At 53.9% G+C, this 19,073-nt stretch overlaps 2 protein-coding genes across 2 annotated transcripts; one reads left to right on the top strand and one right to left on the bottom strand.

Moving 5' to 3' along the window:
- Positions 1–2,230: 2,230 nt before the first annotated feature.
- Positions 2,231–7,921, top strand: LOC308461012 (transmembrane 4 L6 family member 5-like). Its single transcript, XM_080977589.1, has 5 exons — positions 2,231–2,500; positions 4,825–4,905; positions 6,146–6,285; positions 7,369–7,561; positions 7,769–7,921. The coding sequence occupies exons 1-5, from the start codon at positions 2,327–2,329 to the stop codon at positions 7,784–7,786; spliced, it is 606 nt and encodes a 201-aa protein (XP_080833715.1). The 5' UTR covers positions 2,231–2,326; the 3' UTR covers positions 7,787–7,921.
- Positions 7,922–9,295: 1,374 nt separating this feature from the next.
- LOC308461011 (vitelline membrane outer layer protein 1 homolog) lies at positions 9,296–13,001 on the bottom strand. Its single transcript, XM_080977588.1, has 3 exons — positions 12,137–13,001; positions 10,404–10,525; positions 9,296–9,706 (listed from the first exon to the last, which is right to left on the bottom strand). Exons 1-3 carry the CDS (start codon positions 12,317–12,319, stop codon positions 9,403–9,405), a joined length of 609 nt encoding a protein of 202 aa, XP_080833714.1. The 5' UTR covers positions 12,320–13,001; the 3' UTR covers positions 9,296–9,402.
- Between the last annotated feature and the right edge of the window lie 6,072 nt (positions 13,002–19,073).

Raw genomic sequence — 19,073 nt, forward strand, 5'->3', positions numbered from 1 at the left:
TAATCCTTTGGTTCACGTTCTCCCCTCCTGAGCAGGAGAAAACAAACTTCCTCCATCTGAGATATTTGATCTGGGCTGAGGGATGAGTGAGGAGGCACACGGTTCCTGCCTTTTCTGCGACTGAAGAGAGGAGGCGGTAGATCCATCCCAGGAAATATTCCTAGTGGTTTTTAATGGCATTTTAGTTCCTGCCCTTCTTCCCCTTTAGTTCCTGCCCTTCTTCAGTATACTGCATTACAGTTTGTATCCTGTGGAGTATGATATAATACGAGGTGTAAGATATAAAACAAGCTATAAAAATACAATTAGCAGAGAACATGACAAAGGCGATAAGTTCTGAAAGACTCGTTTCTGGGTTCGGTCCTGGAAAAGAAGGAGTGCAAAACCAGAAAAAGATTCAATGTCACAAGTAAAATAAATGCAAGATACTTATTGGCATCACTGCCTACAAATGGTGGCAGCTGATAAACACAGGAAAAAAATGTGTGAGAATGGGGAAAGCATAGTACAAAAAAAGCTCTCTCTCTCTCTCTCTCTCTCTCTCTCTCACTCTCATATCTATCAATCTATCACTCAATCTCTATCCAGTGCATTTTTATATAAAAAAATGTTTAGGGGTACTCTCATTTCGACTCAAGAAAACCACCATTTTATAGTTAAAATTGGGGAAAATAAGTACAGTAAGTTGACAAAAGTACAAAAATTCACAAAATGTTTAGGGGTATGTATATGTAACCCTGCGTACCCCCTAGGAGAAAAAAACCCTGTATCCATCTATTTACAGGTAGGTAGCCATTTTGTATCCATCTATGTGTGTCAGGGTGGTCCAAGCTCTCAGTCCAGCTGGGCCACAGGAGGTCATGCACTGAATTTTCCATATCATAAACTAAAGTGTGTGCAGCTCTTTGCCTTCAGGGACCCTCCACTTCAGGGACCCCCACTTTCCACCTCACTTTCCCTCTCGCTCCTGGGATTTCCTTCTTTCCCCCCTTCTTTTAGCATCTCCTTGCCCCCCCCCTCCGCCATTTCAGCCCCTTTTCGCCTCGGGAGACCCTGGAGGAGCATCCCTTTGGGGGTGAGGCCAAGCAGTGGGGAAGTTGCAGCGCCTGCTGTGGCTGCAGAGACCGATGCAGGAGAGACATGTTTTGTTGCAGCCGGGGCAGAGGAAGGCATTCGGTTGTGCCGCTGCAGGTGCACCAGGGCGTTTCTTCTCTCTGGGCTCCTCCCAGCAGTTTGGCAGTGGAGGTACTAGACTCCCCTTCTTTGGAGGTTTTCAAGCAGAGGTTGGCTGGCCACCTGCCAGGGATGCTTGAGCTGAGATTCCTGCATTGCAGGGGGTTGGACTAGATTACTCACGGGGTCCCTTCCAACTCTGCAATCCCTTGTAAGGTGGTGGACTCTCCTTCGCCAAAGGTTTTCTAGCAGAGGTTGGGTGGCCGTCTGCTGGGAATTCTTGAGCTGGGATTCCTTCGCTGCAGTCTAGATTACTCTTGGGAGCTCCTTCCAACTACAGACTATGATTATATGTCCAGAATATGATTATATGTCTCTGAAACTAGGATTGTTGAGCTTTTTTTGGGGGGGGGCACAGTTGTTGAGCTTTATTTTATTTTTTTGCCCAAAGTTGTTGTTGAGCTGCTTTTTTTTTTTTTTTTTTTTTTTTGCAAAATCTACATGGGATTTATGCCTGGACATTTGGCTTCCAAAAAAGAAACGGGCCTTCTCTGCAGTGGCTCCCCATCTGCTCTCCCCAAGGAAATTCGCCTAGCGCCTTCATTATACACCTTGAAGCACCGGACAAAAACACTGGTTGCTTTGGTTGTCATCCTATGCCTTTTTAAAATGTGGTTCTTTTTTGGGGAGGGGTTGTTGTTTCTATTTTGATGATATATTTCGTGGTTTCATATTCTGATTTTGTTCTGTGAACCGGCTTGAGGCCTCCAGGGATGGGGAAGTTTATGAATTCAATCAATCAATCAATAGAATTCTAGAACTGCAGAGCTGGGAGCGACCCCAAGGGTCATCTAGTCCAACCCCCTGCAATCCATGATAGATGCCCCCCCCCCGACCTCTGCTTAAACCCCTCCAAGGAGGGAGGGAGGGAGAGTTTCTGTGCAGCAGAGAAGAGGAGGAGGAGGAGGAGGCAGGGATGCCAGGCTGGGAGATGTTTTCCCTCTCCTCTGGCCAGCCCTTTGCCCTCCTTATCTGTGAGCAAACAGTTTCCTGGTCTGGCTCCTCCGCCCGGCAGCAGCAGCAGCAGCAGCCTCCTCCTCCGCTTCCGCCGCCGCACCTGCGCCCGTCTCCCCCTGGGGCCTCGTCTCCCACCATGTGCACCGGCAAGTGTGCCCGCCTGGTGGGCCTCAGCCTGGTGACCGCCGGCCTGGCCTGCATTGTGGCCAACATCCTCCTGATGTTCCCCAACATGCAGCGGGACTGGACCCCCCAGAACATCACCACCCAAGTGTGGCTCATGGGGGGCCTCGTCGGCGGGGGGCTGATGGTGAGTGCCCAGGGCTGGTGGGTGGGGCTAGATGACCCTCAGGGGCCCCTTCCAACTCCCCAGTTCTGTGATTCCAAGGGAGGGGGTGGGTTCTCCTCCACTGGAGGCGTTTAAGCAGTGCTTGGGTGGCTGCCTGCCAGGGGTTCATTAGCTGAGATTCCTGCATTGCTGGGGGTTGGGCTAGATGACCCTGAGGGTGCCCTCCATCCCTATGATTCTCAGGACTTGGCGCCAGGAAGAGCCTCGGTGGTGGGAGAGCTGCTGCTTCCTCCTGCCTTGCGCAGCCTGGCTCACTTCCTCGAGTTGTCTGCCCAGGGACATCTCTGGTACCGACCACAGTTCCCCCCCCTAGCATGGCCTGGTTGCATTGGATGCTCAGGAGCAGAGCAACTCTGGCAGGGCCGGATTGAGGTTTGATGAGGCCCTCAGCTCCTGAAGGGAACGGGGCCCGTTATATGTCCAGCTGTCCTTTGGCAACAACAAATTGCCACTGCTTTTTGTGTTGAATATATGCTATATGGCAATTTATGGACCTAATTAGGTATCTAAAACACTGTTGCTGTATGTAGGTTTTTACAGTGGTACTTCGGGTTACAGACGCTTCAGGTTACAGACGCTTCAGGTTACAGACTCTGCTAACCCAGAAATAGTACCTTGGGTTAAGAGCTTTGCTTCAGGATAAGAACAGAAATCATGCTCCGGCGGTGCGGCGGCAGCAGGAGGCCCCATTAGCTAAGTGGTGCTTCAGGTTAAGAACAGTTTCAGGTTAAGAACAGACCTCCAGAACGAATGAAGTTCTTAACCCAAAGTACCACTCTATTTTATTTGTTTTTTGTCTTATATTTTGGAAATGTACATCCAGTTTCTTTTTCCTTTACATTTTTTTGGGGCCCCCAAGAGAGTGCGGCCCTAAGCTATCGCTTGTTTCGCTCATACATAAATCCGACACTGGTATGGGGTGGTTGACAGCCCCGACCCACAGCAGGACCCCGGCTGTCTCTCCTGGCAACGGGGTGCCAAGCACATTCCGCAAGGGATTGGGGCTGCCATTGGAGAACCCAGAGGAACCCCATCACCCGGTCTGGCCCCCCACCCCAGCCCTTTATTCCCACAGGCAGCCTCGGTTTCTCTCATGGTGAACTTTGTGCAAACCTCCTGCCCCCCCCCCCCACTCTGTGGGAGATAACAGGGCCCTTATCTGCAAAGGAGACAGCTGGCATGGAGTGGGGGGTCAATAAAACAAGGTGATCTCTGCCCCCCGAAAGGGGAAATGACGCGCATCACGGGAGAAGGCAGGAGTGGCAAAGGTTTGCTGGAGGGAGCTGATGGGGGGGATCACCGCTCTTGCCGGGGGGGGTGCCACTGCCCATGTTTGGGGGGGGCACCTTCAGATCCACCTGCCTTTTCTGTCAAATGACAGGTGTGTGCTTCTGGCATTCTGCAGCCTGAGAGCTGCTCAGGTAAAGGCAGGTCCTGAGTTCGAGAAGCCCAGCCCAGTGGCATCAGGTGGGGAGGGCCAGGGGGGCAGTGGCAAGAAGCGAGGTTACAGGGAACCAGGCAGAGGGCCTTCTCAGTGGTGGCACGCTTCCTTGTGGAACGCCCTCCCCTCAGATGTCAAGGAAAGAAACTGCTATCTGACTTTTAGAAGACAACAGAAGGCAGTCCTGTTTAGGGAAGTTTTTAATGTTTGATGTTCCATTCTGTTTTTATATCTGCTGGAAGCCGCCCAAATCTGCTGGGGAAACCCATCAGATTGTTGTCGTTGTTCTTAATGGTGTGGGCAGCCAGGCCAATCCAGGGGCCACCTTGGAGGAGTTAACCTCTGGAACTCACTGCTGCAGGAATGAGTGGCCGCCACCCACTTGGATCTCTTAAAAAGAAGGTTGGGCAAGTTCATGGAGGGGGCTATCCATGGCTACTGCCCGCGAAATAGTGCTTCCGAATCCCAGTTACTGGGAGCCACATGAGTGGGGAGTTGCTCTTGTGCTCGGATCCCGCTTGCAGGTTTCCCGTCGAGGAGGATGCTGGGCCAGGTGAGCCCCTTATGTCCTGAGATCACGAGTCCTGTTTGCTGGGTTTCCCCTTTCAGCCACGGCGGGAGCAGGATTCTGGACAAGCCGGCCTCATCCAGCATCCGGCCTCTTCTTACGTCCTTGTGGAGCTTCCTGAGCCAGAGGCAGTCTATCTGGCTTCCTGGGTTCTCTGGGGCACTTGGCTGCTGTGAGGACAGGAGGCTGAATCCGGGAGTGTGTGTGGGGGGGTCTTCCTTGGGTCTGATCCAGCAACTCTCTGACCTCCCCCTCCTCCCTTTCTGCCTCCCCCAGGTCCTCTGCACCGGGTGCTCTGCCGTGAGGGCCGGAGGGAAAGGCTGCTGCGGATACGGATGCTGCGGGAACAGGTGCCAGGTGCGGATCTTGGGGCCCTCCTCCCCGTCTCTTCCTCTGCCTCGTCTGCCAGGGGGCTCAGCACTCTCTCAGCCCCTTGAGCCGCCACCTGCAAGGCGCCTGCTAGAGGCAGCCAGGTCTCTGGAACTACAGTTCCCAGGCAGCCAGCACATCCTGCTAGGGGCTAGTGGGAACTGTAGTGCCCCCCCCCAAATAATAATTGGTGAACACTCAGTCGGTAGAGCATGAGACAGGATTTTGGGTTTGAGCCCCATGTTGAGCAAAAGATTCCTGCATTGAAGTGGGTTGGGATGGATGATCCCTGGGGTCCCTTCCCAACTCTACATTCCTGTGATTCTATGGAAACCTCCGGAGGACTCCAGGTTGGCAGAGGCTGCATTGCTGGAAGGGCCTGGCAGGGTGTGTGTGTGTGTGTGTGTGTGTGTGTGTGTGTGTATTCCTGTGCTGCGGGGGTTAGGCTAGATGACCCTCAGGAATCCCTTCCAGCTCTGCAGTTATAATATTCTAAACAGGGACAGGTTTCTCTTCCTTTATTTTGTGTGTGTGTGTGTGAGAAAGTGAGAACAAGTTAGCAACTCAGCTGAGGCTGGGCCTCATCTTTGGGGCTGGGGGCTGGAGGGTGTTTTCATTCCTGGCGCTCAGTCCCAAACATTCCCCCTTTTTTAAAAAAAACCCATTAATCTGATCCAGGCCTAGAACGGGTGAGCTGCCCCTTTGTGAATATGGGCACCTTGCACCCTGAACCCTTTATTCCTATTTTCAGCTCTGGCAAAGGAGGGGGAATCAAGTAGGTCACAAACTGTTGCTTATTTTGTCTGCCCTGGAGGACTCCCCCCCCCCCCCAGTTCCACACAAACACACACTTTTGGGTTCCTCTCCCCACCCGGCCCAGTAGTGAGGCAAAGGCACTCTGCCCAGGCACAGAGGCATACGCATCGCCAGGACTCATTTGCACGGCCCGCAAGTAGCAACACAGAGATCCTCTACACATGCCCCCCATGATGTTTTCGCAGACAGAGCCTGGGGGTTTGGTAGAGGTTTGGGGGCGCAGAGTCCTGTTTCTAGGGAGGGAGACTGGGAGCTCCCACCTTGTCCCTCCGAGGGGAGAGAAGGGGGGGCTTCCTATGGAGTCTGTGCCAAGAGGGCTCTGGGCTGGAGTCCTGAGAGCAGAAGAGGGGCTGAGCAAGTGGGGCGTGTGTTGGGCGGCACCAGCCCCCCCTCACCTTCTCCTCCCCCACAGATGCTGCGCTCCGTCTTCTGCTCCATCTTTGGGGGGCTGGGGGGCTTCTACTGCTTGGTGGTGTCGTCCACTGCGCTGGCCGAGGGACCCTGGTGCGAGGTGAAGGACGGGACGTGGGGGTCACCCTTCAAGGACCTCAGGTGAGGAGCTGGGGGGGGTGCAGTAGAGAGGGAGGGACAGCCCCCCACCCCCTGGGAGACAAATGCTTCTGAATCCCAGTTGCTGGAAACCTCAGGAGGGCAGGAAGCACTCCTGCGCTCGGATGCTGGTCGTGGGTGGGACAGATCCAGGTTTGGAGAGACCTGCCTTCAAATCTCTGCACGTGGCCAGGAAGCTCTGTGGTCAGGGCCGGATTTACGTACAAGCTAAACAAGCTATAGCTTAGGGCCCCACTCTCTTGGGCGCCCCCCCCCCAAATATACTTCTTCTTAATTGTATTTCACTATGAATATACTTCTTCTCAATTGTATTTCACTATTAATATACCGTACTTCTTCTTAGTAATACAGTGGTACCTCGGGTTACAGATGCTTCATGTTACAGACTCCACTAACCTAGAAATAGTACCTCGGGTTAAGAACTTTGCTTCAGGATGAGAACAGAAATCATGCTCTGGCGGCACGGCAACAGCAGGAGGCCCCATTAGCTAATGTGGTGCTTCAGGTTAAGAACAGTTTCAGGTTAAGAACAGACCTCTGGAACGAATTAAGTACTTAACCCGAGGTACCACTGTATTTCAGTTCAACAATTACTTTGATAAAATACACATTATGCTATGTGCAAATGGCTTTAAATACCTATTAGGTCTGTAAATTGCCATATAGCATATATTCAACACAAAAAGCAGTGACAATTTCTTGTTGACAAAGGACAGCTGGACATAGAAAGGGTCCCATGACCTTCAGGAGCTGAGGGCCTCTTCAAACCTCAATCCGGCCCTGGCTGTGGGTATGACCGCCTCTCAGCCTAGGATATCTGGCAGGGCTTGGAGGGGGACCCCGGGGTCATCCAGCCCAACCCCCTGCAATGCAGCCATCACAGCTGAAGCGTCCCTGGCAGAGGACCATCCAACCTCTGATTAAAAACCTCCGAAGAAGTTGGAAGACACCCACGTGGGCCATCTTCCTTGAGCTCCGTGGAGAAAGGGCGGTCAATGCCCCCTCCCCCCCCAAGGACCCCCTCCAGCGCCCCCTCCCCACTGATGGCGCCTGTCTCCCCCGCAGTGAGAGCTACCTGGGCAACCGGACGCTGTGGGAGGAGTGCCTGAACCCCCCCAACGTGGTGATGTGGCACGTGGTGCTCTTCGCCATCCTGCTGGGCCTGGGGCTGGTGGAGCTGGCGCTGTGCGGACTTCAGGTGGTCAATGGGCTGGTGGGCACCGTGTGCGGAGACTGCCGCAAAGCCGAGGACCGAGCGGTAAGGGGGCCTGAGAAATGGGGGGAGCGTGGGGAGGGGGCGGCGGGAAGGAGGGTCAGTGCCCCCCGCCCGGCAAAGCAGGCTCACCCGCGGGGGTCGCAGCCTCTCTTGGCCCCCAGGTCGGGCGCTAAGTCCAGGTGCTACAAGCCACGGCCGCTGCCAGCCCGCTGCTTCACTGGCCAATTTCTCTCTCTTATTTTCTCGCAGGGCGACGGGGGCCTTTGAGGGACCCGGCTGGGCTGGACCCCCGCCCGCAACGCGCACACTCCGCCCAAGCGCCCCCCCCCCGCAGCCCGTCCCCACCCACTTCTCATCTCTACGGTTTGCAAAAGTCGGAATAAACCATCTCTCTCCCCCTTGTTGAGTCTGGCTCTGCAGGGTTGCTGTGCGGAGGGGGGGGGCACATATTTTGGGAGGGAGGGGCTGGGCGGGGGACCCTGGAGAGAGGGATCGAGATCTGCTGCGCTGGGGGGGGGGCGCTGCAAGGGGAGAAGATTCTCGCACACTTTGGGGCTGCAGCGCCGCGTTAAGCTGCGGAACTCCCTCCCGCAGGAAAGAGCGGCGGCTTCGAAAGCGGGCTCGACAGACCTGCGGAGACGGCCAGGGCTCTGGGCGGACTGGGCGGCTCAGCAGACTCTGCTGGTGTCCTCGTGGAGCCTCCAGGTGCAGAGGCAGTCCATTTAGAGTCCCAGGCCCGTCGGGGGTATCCGGCTACCGTGAGGACAGGATGCTGGGCTCGCTTTGCCCTCATCCGGCGGGGCTCGTCTTGCGTTTTTATGAGATCCTCAGCAAATGATTTGGATTTGATATCCCGCCTTTCACTCCCTTTAAGGAGTCTCAAAGCGGCCAACATTCTCCGTTCCCTTCCTGCCCCACAAGGTGAGTGGGGCTGAGAGACTTCAGAGAAGTGTGACTGGCCCAAGGTCACCCAGCAGCTGCAGGTGGAGGAGCGGAGACGCGAACCCGGTTCCCCAGATTACGAGTCCACCGCTCTTAACCACTACAGCACACTGGCTCTCAAGTGGCCTTTGGGGATAGAGTGCCTCTGAGAAGGGAGGTTCCATTCAGCCACAAGGGCCGGAGCATTGCTTGGCATTTCCTAGTTCTGCAGTCGTAAGAGGAGGAGGAAGAGGAGGGTGGACTGGAGGTGGTGGCAGAGGATGGACAGTGCCTTCAAAAGGCACTCCTCGTAGGCTCAGAGGCCCTTTGCTCATATACCTGGTGAACAGCTAGCGCGGAGGGGGCGGGAGATGAGTGAGCCATGTGGAGTAGTGGGTAGGGTCAGACCATGACCTGGGAGACCAGGGTACGAATCCCACCACCCCTGGGTTACCTTGAGGGGCTGGTCGCTGCCTCTCGCAGCCTATCCTACCTCGCAGGGGTGGAATGAGAGAAGAAGGTGGACTGTCAAAGCAAACAAGCACTTTGCACGTACTCCGATGCCATTTTTATTGTTAATGCATTCTGGGACAAAGCCTGGGTTCAGAAGGAGGGGTGTGTCAGTTGCTGATGGAGACCTGCTGGGACAGGAGTGGGAGAGGGAAGTATCATAGAATTGTAGAGTTGGAAGGGACCCCCGGGGTCATCTAGTCCAGCCCTCTGCAATGCCGGAATCTCGACTAAAGCATCCAGGACAGATGACCACCTCAAGGTCATCAATTCCAACTCCCTGCAAATCAGGAACCACTGCTAAAAAAACAAGGCACCCCCCCCCCGGGCCATCAAGCCCGACCCCCTGCCCTCGGAAAGCCCCCCTGAAGACTCCCCCGGGGTCTTTTGCCCCAGGCCTCTCCTGGATGTGTGGGTCGGCGGGGCGGGGGCGGCGCGGGAGGGGCCCCTGCTCAGCGGCCGCAGCAGAAGAAGCGCACGTCGTTGAGGGCGGTGTCGTCCCTCAGGGCTCCGCGCACGGGGTCCTGCTTGGTCTGGACGCCGCACAGGCCCTTCCGGCAGGGCGGGCTCCACTCGCCGTACTCCCCCCAGCTCAGGCCGCGCCCCTCCAGGTGGGCGCCCCCGGAGCAGGCGAAGCGCGCGTTGGTGGCGCCCATGTCGTCGTGGAGGCCGCGCCGGGTCTGCTCCACCCGCAGCGAGAACCTCGTCAGGTAGGTGCCCTCGGGGCACCAGCTGGGCGGCGACCACTGGCCCCACCTGGGGGAGAAAAGGGGGCGGGAGAGAGAGAGTCAGGCCCGGCAGTGCTGCGCAGTGGTTGGAGCGCCGGACGAGGACCTGGCCGAGACCAGGCTTCGAATCCCCTCTCGCTGGGTGACTTTGAGGGCGGGTTGTTAGAATCCTAGAATTGCGGCGTTGAGAGGGCCCTCGAGGGCCATCTAGTCCAGCCCCCTGCAAGGCACGCCGTGAGGTCACAAATGGCTGTGCTCTCTGGGGCGGATGGGAGATGCAGGTCCGAACAGGTGGAGTCACGCAAGCATGGAATTGCGGAGTTGGGAGGGATCCCAAGGGGTCATCCAGCCCAACCCTCGGCAATGCAGGAATCTCAGCTGAAGCATCTCCGGCCGGTGGCCATCCAAGGAAGGAGAGTCCGCCCCCTTTCATGTCGCAGGGATTAAATGAGGACTAGGATCTTGGAGAGGCCGGAGTTCGAATCCCCACTCGGTCACGAAGCTCACCAAGGGACCGCCACCACAACCCTGCGAGGTAGGCCAGGATGAGAGAAGGCAGTGACTGCCCCCGGTCGCCCAGTAAGAGCTTCAAGACCGAGTGCGGGAATTCGAACCCAGACCCTAGCCCAGCAAAGTGCCCTGGGGACCAGGGCGGCTGGGCGATCCTTTGGGTCGAGCGGGGGTGGGGGCGCAGGGGCCAGGCAGAGGGAGAGGGAGCCACTCACGGGCCGCTCTGGGACTCCACGGTGTGCGCTTCGTGCTTGTCGCCCCGGCCGCCCCGAGTGCAGAAGAGCCGGATGCCGTTCAGCGCCGTGTCGTCGTCCATCGGGCCCCGATAGGCTTCCACCTGGGGCGGCGAGGGAGAAGGGTGGTCGGCCAAAGGAGATGGAGGAGACACACACACACACACACACACACACACACACACACAATGGGGGGAAAGGTTTCGGCGTGCGGGGCTTTTCAAGTTAGAGAAAAGGCGAAGGAGAGACGGGCATCCGCCTCTGTCTGGAGAGAGACAAGGGAGCGCACCTCGGACCTCGCCAGGGCGCAAGTCTAGGCCGTGTGCCTGGAGGTCCTGGGCTTCCCAGACGACGAGACCCCCCTCTCGGCCTCACTGAGGGGGTCCAAAGGAAAGCAGAGCAAGACGTTTGGCACCGGCTTGGCTGCGGGAGCTGCCGGAAGGAGGCGGACGAGGCGCCATCCAAGCATCTCGGGGACTCCACTCTGGAATTACGCAGGCAGCGCAACGTGCTATAACAAACGTGCTGCTTAGGGAAGTTATTAACATTTGATGTTTTCTCGTGCTTCTAATATTCTCTTGGGAGCCGCCCAGAGTGGCTGGGGAAACCCAGACAGATGGGCGGGGTTTAAGTAATAAATTCTTATTATATTATTATCAATGTATAAAATCATTTCGACCTGGAGAAAACATCTAGAGATAAGTCACCTCCCTCTCTCAGGACACAGGGGAACTCGAGGGCATCCAGGGAAACATGAATGTTGGGAGATTCAGGGCAGGTGAAAGGAAGGGCGTCGCAGTTAAACTGTGGAACTCCCTGCCACAGGAGGCTGTGAGGGCCACCAACCTAGAGGGGACAAATTCACGAAGAGAGGGATATCGATGGTAACTAGCCATGACAGTCATGCTCTGCTTCTCTGAACACCAGTTGCTGGAAGCCACCCTTTGATATGCAAGACAATCTTACTCTGCTAAGAGTGATCGCCAAAGAAGCAGAAGAAGCTGAAGGAGGGGAGGGAGTCTTGTGTGCGAATCCTGCTTGCTGGCTTCCCACTGGGAGAGTCACCGCTCCCTCTCCAAGCAGCAGCATCACAAAACATCTTGGAAATGGAGGGGGGGTTCTTCCCCCCTTATCAAGCTGTATAAAAGTGTTAATACATGGAGGGGGGAAATGAATTCATTCCATTTTTGCTGTTTGGTCACCAGGGGAGCACGGGAGGCTGTCAGGAAGAAAGGCGCTTTGTACATGCTCAGGAGCACTGCCCAAATTCCACTCCTCCATAGGGGCGGATCTACTATGAAACTAACAAAGCTCCATCTTCAGGGCCCCAATCCCAGAGGAGCCCCAGAAGTGACCTCATTTCACATTGCTTTAAAAAAAGGGGGTCTAGTAGACCCAATTGGAGCTGCGTGACTCAAATTGATTACTGTTTGTTCATATATTTCAACAATCTCCAAGTCCGAGAGTCAGTAGCCCAGATGCTGTGAAGGCTGGAAACAACCCCCTTCAAGATGATGGCGGTGGGGACACAGACCTCGTTGCTGGTTGTGAAGGGGCCCCCATGGCAGTTCAGGCTTCAGGGCCCCCCAATGTAGGTCCGCCCCTGCTCCTTCGTGCACCTCTGGGCTCAGCTGGGATGGCCCCCTGTTTGGGAGAGCCAGACCAGGCACAAAGGAGGGGTGGGGCTTTTATTTTGGGTGGGGAGGGGGTGTTACCTTGAGGCTGAATCCCGTGGCGTAGGTCTCCTCCGGGCACATCTCCTGCCAGGCCCAGGCGCCCCAGAGGCCTCCGTTGGACACCCCAATTTCAGGCTTGAATTCCAGGACCTCTTTGGCCTCCGTCGCCATGGCTGCGGCCAGCAAGACGGCCACCAGGCCCATGCGCCCCACTGGCCACATTGCAATGCTCAGGAGGTGCCTGTTGGTGGGTAGATGTGCCCCTTGGGTTTTTATCCCCTGGGCTGTGGCTGTGGGGTGGGCCTCCTCCTTGCCCAGCGATTGGCTCCACCGGGGGGTGGAGGGCGTAGGCCGGGTGGCGGCAGCTTGTTCTGAGGCACCCACGGGTGCTGCCGCAGCAGGAGGACCAGTCCATCCAGTTCGGATTATCTCAGGACAAAAGGGGAAACCAGAACTCTGGTGGAAGGAAGCCACCTGAGAAAGGGCAATTTGTGGCCTCCTTTCTGAGCCCCTCTCTCCTCCTTCGTTTTTTACTGTTGGCCTTTGATTCTGGTTTCATCCTCAGAGAGGCTCAAAGTGGCCAGCAAGTTCCTTCCATTTTATCCTCGCAACAACAACCCTGCAAGGGAGGGGAAGGGAGTGGAACTAACTGGCTGAGCTGGGATGTGGCGGCGGCAAAGAAATGCGGATTTCATGCCAGTGATCGTGCGGGAAGGCGTTGGAAATAAAACTGTCCGTATCGTAATGCCGTTATACAAATCTGTGGCACAACCACGCTTTGAGTACTGTGTGACGTTCTGGTCGCCTCATCTGGAAAAGGATATTGCAGAGCTGGAGAAGGTCCAGAAAAGAGCCAGTGCAATGATCCAGGGAATGGGGGGGGGGGGCTCCCCCAGGAGGAAAGTCATGCAGCATTTAGGACTTTTTAGTTTAGAGGAGGAATGGTGAGAGGATGATAGAATACTGTAAGATTACGCCTGGCGCGGAGAAAGTGGATGGAGAGAAGTTTTCCTCCCTCTCCTGACACTAGAACTCAGGAGCGAAGCTGAATGCTGGAAGATTCAGGGCAGATAAAACAAAGTCCTCCTTCATGTGGCACAGAGTTAATCTATGGAACTCCCTCCCACAGGAGGCAATCGTGACCACCAACTTGGATGGCTTCAGAAGAGGGCCAGCCCATTTCACCTGGGAGGAGAGGGCCTTTGGTGGCTGCTGGCCAGGGCGGCTCTGCTCTGCCTCCCCAGTCAGAAGCTGCAGGTCTTCACAAGCAGCCACGGGAGGGGAGAGCGTTGCTCTTGTGCTCGGATCCTGCTTGCAGGCTCGCATAAGGGGCCTCTGGTTGGCCACCGTGAGAACACGATGCTGGACTGATCCTGCAGAGCAGTTCTCATGTCCTGGCCAGGCCTCATCCAGCAAGCTGTTCTGATGTTCTTACGCTCTCACGTTCTCCTGTCCTCTCCCCTTTATAAAGATCTGAGGAATGAGATCATCACCCCACTCCTACTCACCATCCCAGGCCGCCCATCTGAGGCCACATCGTTCTTTCTTTTATTAGATCAAAATGATCAGACAACAGCAAAGGTTGCTGGGTTTATCGAGGGTGCAGTGAGATTAAGAGCCACTATCTGAACGTTAATCTTGGTCATTTGACTGCCCTTTTCACCCATTGCTGTCTTTTTATTTCTATGTATTGCTTGTTTTATGCTGCCAGGGCCACTGGCTAATGCGAATAAAGTTTTATCTATCTTACGCTCTTCCCACTTTTCATCCAATCCTTGCAACAACAGCCCTGCAAGGAAGGGGAAGTTAACAGATCGCAACTGGCTGAGCGGAGATTTGTCCCAGCATGGTAGGCTACCCAGCCTGGCTCTTAGCTGAGCTGGATTGGGACCATGCAATGAAAGAAGTGCCCTGAAATCGAACTCTTCACCCTGAAAGCTTTGTCTCACCTCCCAAACCAATGCATTCAGTTACCCAGTATGGAGGTGAAGGGGGAAGACTTCGAAGGGCAGGATCCCGTGGCGAGAGAGACACAGCCACACCCCTTCCAATGTTATGCAACAGTCTAAGATTACCCAGTAATCTTATAATCGCACAGAAATAATAGTCAGGGACGCGCTGCAACGTTCAGCACAGATCTCGGCTAGATCTGTTGTTTTCTGTGCACGTAAAACAGGCAAACGATCCAAACGGAAACCCACAGCCCTCTCCTCCGCCAGGAACATGCACAACCCCCTTTAAAGGCCCCACAGGTAGGCAACCATCGCTGTTTCCTGTGGGAGGGAGTTCCACAGTTTAACTATGACCCGCCTCCTTTTATCTGTCCTGAATCTTCCAACATTCAGCTTCATACTGTTATAAGAAAAAACAGCTCCTTTTTCCCTTATGGGGTATCCAAGAGCCTGCATAGAGTCCTTATGTAGGTTCTCTATCGGTAGGAGAAAATGATAGAGGCCAAGCAGAGAATATTGAGAAGCAAAGCGGCTAGTAAGTCTGATCTTTATTAAACTGTTGCAACAGGGTGCTCACAGCCACACGCAGGAGGGACCCCGAACAATGGTGTGCAAGCTCTTATATAGACTTTTGAGATTGCCTCCCCTGTAGCTCAAGACCACCCCTCAAAACATCATCCATACATCACAGAAAGAGGTGGTCCTCAGCAGAAATTTGAGTGTGTTGCTTCTCTCCTGTCTGCCAGGATACCTGATCATGCCTTATCAATTGCCTTTTCTGGGTAGCCTGGCCATCTCAGCTGCTGAAATCCCCCAGCCCTTTACTTCCTCTGGGCTCCCTGAGTCAACAACCTGCATATTTCCCCTTATCAAGGGATAATCCCTTTGGCTGCCTGGCAGCATTTATCGGCTCACTTCCTCCCTCTTATCCCAGCCCAGTGGGGAAGGCCCTCTGCCTTCATTCCGGATGAGGTGATGCACGGGCAGAGAGAACCTGGGAAAAAGAAGGAGGAGGCTGCAGGCTGCATCTGACAGCCCAGCCCACCTTCCACAAGAACAGAAGATGAGGCCGGTCTAGTCCAACCTCCTGTTCTCACAGTGGCCAAGTAACCCTAAGAACCTAGGAGGAGAGATAGACTGCCTCAGGCACTGGAGGTTCCATAAGAACAGAGGAAGAGCCTGGCTGCTGGATCAGACCAAAGTGGCTCATCTAGTCCGCCATCCTGTTCTCACAGTGGTCTCAAAGGGAAAGCAGCAAGCAGGATCTGAGTACAGGAGGAACTCTCCACTCCTTGGTTTCCGGCAACTGGGATTCAGAAGCATTTCCTGCCTCCGACTGGGGAGGGCAGAACAGAGCCATCCTGGCTGGTAGCCACTGATACCGTCCTCCTCCTCCACGGATTTGTCTAATCCTTCTTAAAAAGCCAGGCAGGTCCTGTGGGAGGGAGTTCCACAGTTTAACTACGAACTTTCTTTCATCTGTCCTGAATCTTCCAAACTTCAGCTTCATGGGCAGTTCATAAGTTCTGGTGTTATGAGAGAGAGAGGAAAACTTTTCGCTAACCACTTTCCCATATCTATCATCTATCTATCTATCTATCTATCTATCTATCTATCATCTATTTCTATCTATCTATCATCTATCTATCTCTGTTTTACAATTTACAATACTCATTTAAACATCCTTAAAATATATTTAAAAAATAAACACACACACACACACACACACACACACACACACATATGGGATGCAGGTGGCACTGTGGTCTAAACCACAGAGCCTAGGACTTGCTGATCAGAAGGTTGGCGGTCCGAATCCCCGTGACAGGGTGAGCTCCCATTGCTTGGTCCCTGCTCCTGCCAACTTAGCAGTTCGAAAGCATGTCATACCTTTACCTTTAAAATATCAGTCTTCCCTTCCTCTCTTTCCATGGTTCATTTTGCATATCATAAATCCCTGCATATTTTAGGTAAACTAAACCGTTCCACATTCCATTATTACATCCATCCAAACTTCTTTACACTGTTGAATTTATCTGCCAACATTTTCAAGTGCACACAATTCCCCCCATATATTCAATAAACATTTTCCAATCTTCTCTAAACGTATGTTCTTCTTGTTCTCTAATTCTATATGTCAAGTCCGCAAGCTGTGCATATTTGCTAACCACTTTTGTCCTGCCAGGCATCATTTTACAAACTTCTATCGTGGCGCCTCTTACTTGCTTTTCCCAAACTCTGCGGCTGTTTCTGACAGAAGTCGCTCCCCCCCCCCCGGTCATTTGGGTGGCCCTTTTCTGAACCTTCCCCAGCTATACAAGTGTCCTTTTTGAGGTGAGGTGACCAGAGATGTCCACAGCATCCCAAGTACAGTCACACCACGGATTTGTATCACAGCAGTTTGATTTTCCCAACGATCCTTTATAATGGGAGGTGCCTTTCTCGCCCCCCCCCCAACATTGGGTCAGCAGCTCCTCCCGTTCAGACACCAGGAGTCTGTATGCGAAACATGCAAGGTTTTAAGGCGGCCTTTTTGCTTGCCTCATGTTCCCTCTCATTGTTTTCTTATAACGTGAAGTCGTCTGCCTAACAGCCTGTTCCCATCTCTTCCAGGGCTGGAGTTTGTTGTTTTGCCCAGAATTTGGCAGACACAATTCTTGCTGCACCGCCCAGTGTCTTTGCACCGCCTGCTCCCTGAGTCTGGGCCTGCTGGGTCCTGGGTCTTTTGTGAATCCTGCTTTGTGACTCCCCCGGCACCTATCCTGACCACGAAGAGGACGGCACCTGGGCATGGATGGAAACTCAAGAGCCTGGACTTTAAAAACACACACCTCCCAATGGCCTCCCTTTAGGCAGCCAGACAAAAGACTTCTGCCCACAAGAAGTCATATTCATGGAGGAGAAAGCTATGAGCACTGCCCTGCGCAGCTGGAGGCAGCAAATGCTCCTGAATCCCAGTTCCTGGAAGCTGCAGGAAGGGAGAGTTGTTCTTGTGCTCTGGTGCAGCTTGCTGGTTTCCCATAAGGGGCATCTGGTTGGCCACTGCAAGGCCAGGAGGCGGGACTAGGTGGGCCACTGGCCTGGTCCATCAGGGTCTTCTTATGGAACCTCCCTGGGGCAGACCACTCTACCTCTGCTCCTGTGGAATGCCCTACCATCAGATGTAAGACAGAGAGATAACTACAGTGGTACCTTGGGTTAAGTACTTAATTCGTTCTGGAGGTCTATTCTTAACCTGAAACTGTTCTTAACCTGAAGCACCACTTTAGCTAATGGGGCCTCCTGCTGCCGCCACTGCATGATTTCTGTTCTCATCCTGAAGCAAAGTTCTTAACCCGAGGTACTATTTCTGGGTTAGCGGAGTCTGTAACCTGAAGCGTATGTAACCTGTAGCAGGAACCCCCCCACCCCAATCATTCAGTTTATACAAACTTCACACACTCACACTCACACACTACATATGCCACACTTCTGTTATAAATTCATAGAAAAATCAACCATACATTGGATTTGCACTGTTCCATTTTTATTTTACTCCATATGACAAGGACTATCAAAGGGGGGTGGCTTGGTTCTGGTCAGCCATAATCCCTTCACCATCCCAGCACATCCACAGGAGCCCGGCCCAGTTGCTATGCCAACCCTGATGGTCCTAGACAGAAGACCATCAAGATCACAAAGAACTTGCATATGGGAGTGGATTCAGCATGGACTGAAACAAAGGACAATGATCAGATCTTCCCTCTGGGGGCAGGAAACTGCCAACTCCCCTTTGTCTCCTGGAAGTGACTCATGGGCCGGGGGGGGGGGGGGGGGAGGAAAGGAGGAACCAGCCAGGTGACAGGACACTCAGGTTACCACCACAACTCCTCCCTCAACCCCTCCTTTCTGTAATGTATGCATGATGTCAACCCCTCCTTTCTGTAATGTATGCATGATGTCAACCCCTCCTTTCTGTAATGTATGCATGATGTCAACCCCTCCTTTCTGTAATGTATGCATGATGTTTCTGGGGGTGGGCTTGACCTAGAGGATGGGAATTTCAAAAGTTTTTATAAGGTCTTGCACACCATCTTTCTGGGTCTTTCCTCTCTCCTGCAAGTGAGGGGAACACCCTGTTGCAACAGTCTTTTCTTCAATAAAGACCAAGCCTACTGGCTGCTGATTTGCTTCCAATTGCTCTGGTTGGTGTCTTTGTTTTTGTCCAAGGGAGCCCTCAGATTTTCCGTTAACAAACCCAAGGTACCACTGTATCTGACTTTAGGAAGACATCTGAAGGCAGCCCTGTACAGGGGAGCTTTTAATGGTTGATGTTTTATTGTGTTTTTAATATTTCGTTGGGAGGCGCCCAGAGCGGCTGGGGAAACCCAGTCAGATGGGCCACATATAAAGAATAAAACCGTCATCATTGTTGGAGTTGTTTGGCCCTGTGGGAACAGGATGCTGGGCCAGGTGAGCCATGGCCCCGATCCAGCAGGTTCTCCTTATGTCCTGAGTTGTGGAGCCACAGCACTCAGGTTTGTTTCCTACGCTGCTTTTGCCTTCTGCCTGCTTCCCCTTTTATTCCCAATAAAACTCCTTAATTTGACTGCTGAAGTGTGTTTGGTTGCCAGTCTCTGGGTTTTAGGGTCCCCACATGCCCAGACACTGGACATTTGGGCTACTGGGAGTTTAGGATCAGACCAGCACACCTTTCTGAGGTATTGGGGGGTGGGGGAGAGAGAGAGAGGTTCAGGTGGAGCTGAGCGGTGCTGGGGCTCAGGAGCTTTCAAAACGAAACATCCCCCGTCCCCTCAATGCCTCCTCGATCCCAGGGAAGCTCCCTGCTGGCCGATCGGATCCCCCTGGCAGGAACTTTCCAAGGGCTCTTTCTGGACAGCTGCTTTGCTCACAGGTAGAAAACCTTTGGACATGGAGGCTCTGCTCTGCTCTCCGGGATTCTGCTAGTGGACAGACCTCTTCTCTGCCACATTTTCCAAACTCTATCTGCTGCTAGGGAGCCCAAGGGTGGCAAGCTTACTGAG

This window comes from Podarcis pityusensis (genome assembly GCF_964106645.2).
Source record: "Podarcis pityusensis genome assembly, chromosome: 13".
In the NCBI taxonomy this organism is placed as follows: domain Eukaryota; kingdom Metazoa; phylum Chordata; class Lepidosauria; order Squamata; family Lacertidae; genus Podarcis; species Podarcis pityusensis.

Bases quoted from the DNA above. Each gene is read 5' to 3' on its own strand.
- LOC308461011 (XM_080977588.1), bottom strand. From the start codon at position 12,319: ATGTGGCCAGTGGGGCGCATGGGCCTGGTGGCCGTCTTGCTGGCCGCA. The intron at 10,526-12,136 runs GTAACACCCCCT...TCGCCGCCCCAG, and splicing joins CCACGGGATTCAGCCTCAAG to GTGGAAGCCTATCGGGGCCC. The intron at 9,707-10,403 runs GTGAGTGGCTCC...TTTCTCCCCCAG, and splicing joins GTGGAGTCCCAGAGCGGCCC to GTGGGGCCAGTGGTCGCCGC.
- LOC308461012 (XM_080977589.1), top strand. From the start codon at position 2,327: ATGTGCACCGGCAAGTGTGCCCGCCTGGTGGGCCTCAGCCTGGTGACC. The intron at 2,501-4,824 runs GTGAGTGCCCAG...TGCCTCCCCCAG, and splicing joins TCGTCGGCGGGGGGCTGATG to GTCCTCTGCACCGGGTGCTC. The intron at 6,286-7,368 runs GTGAGGAGCTGG...TCTCCCCCGCAG, and splicing joins TCACCCTTCAAGGACCTCAG to TGAGAGCTACCTGGGCAACC.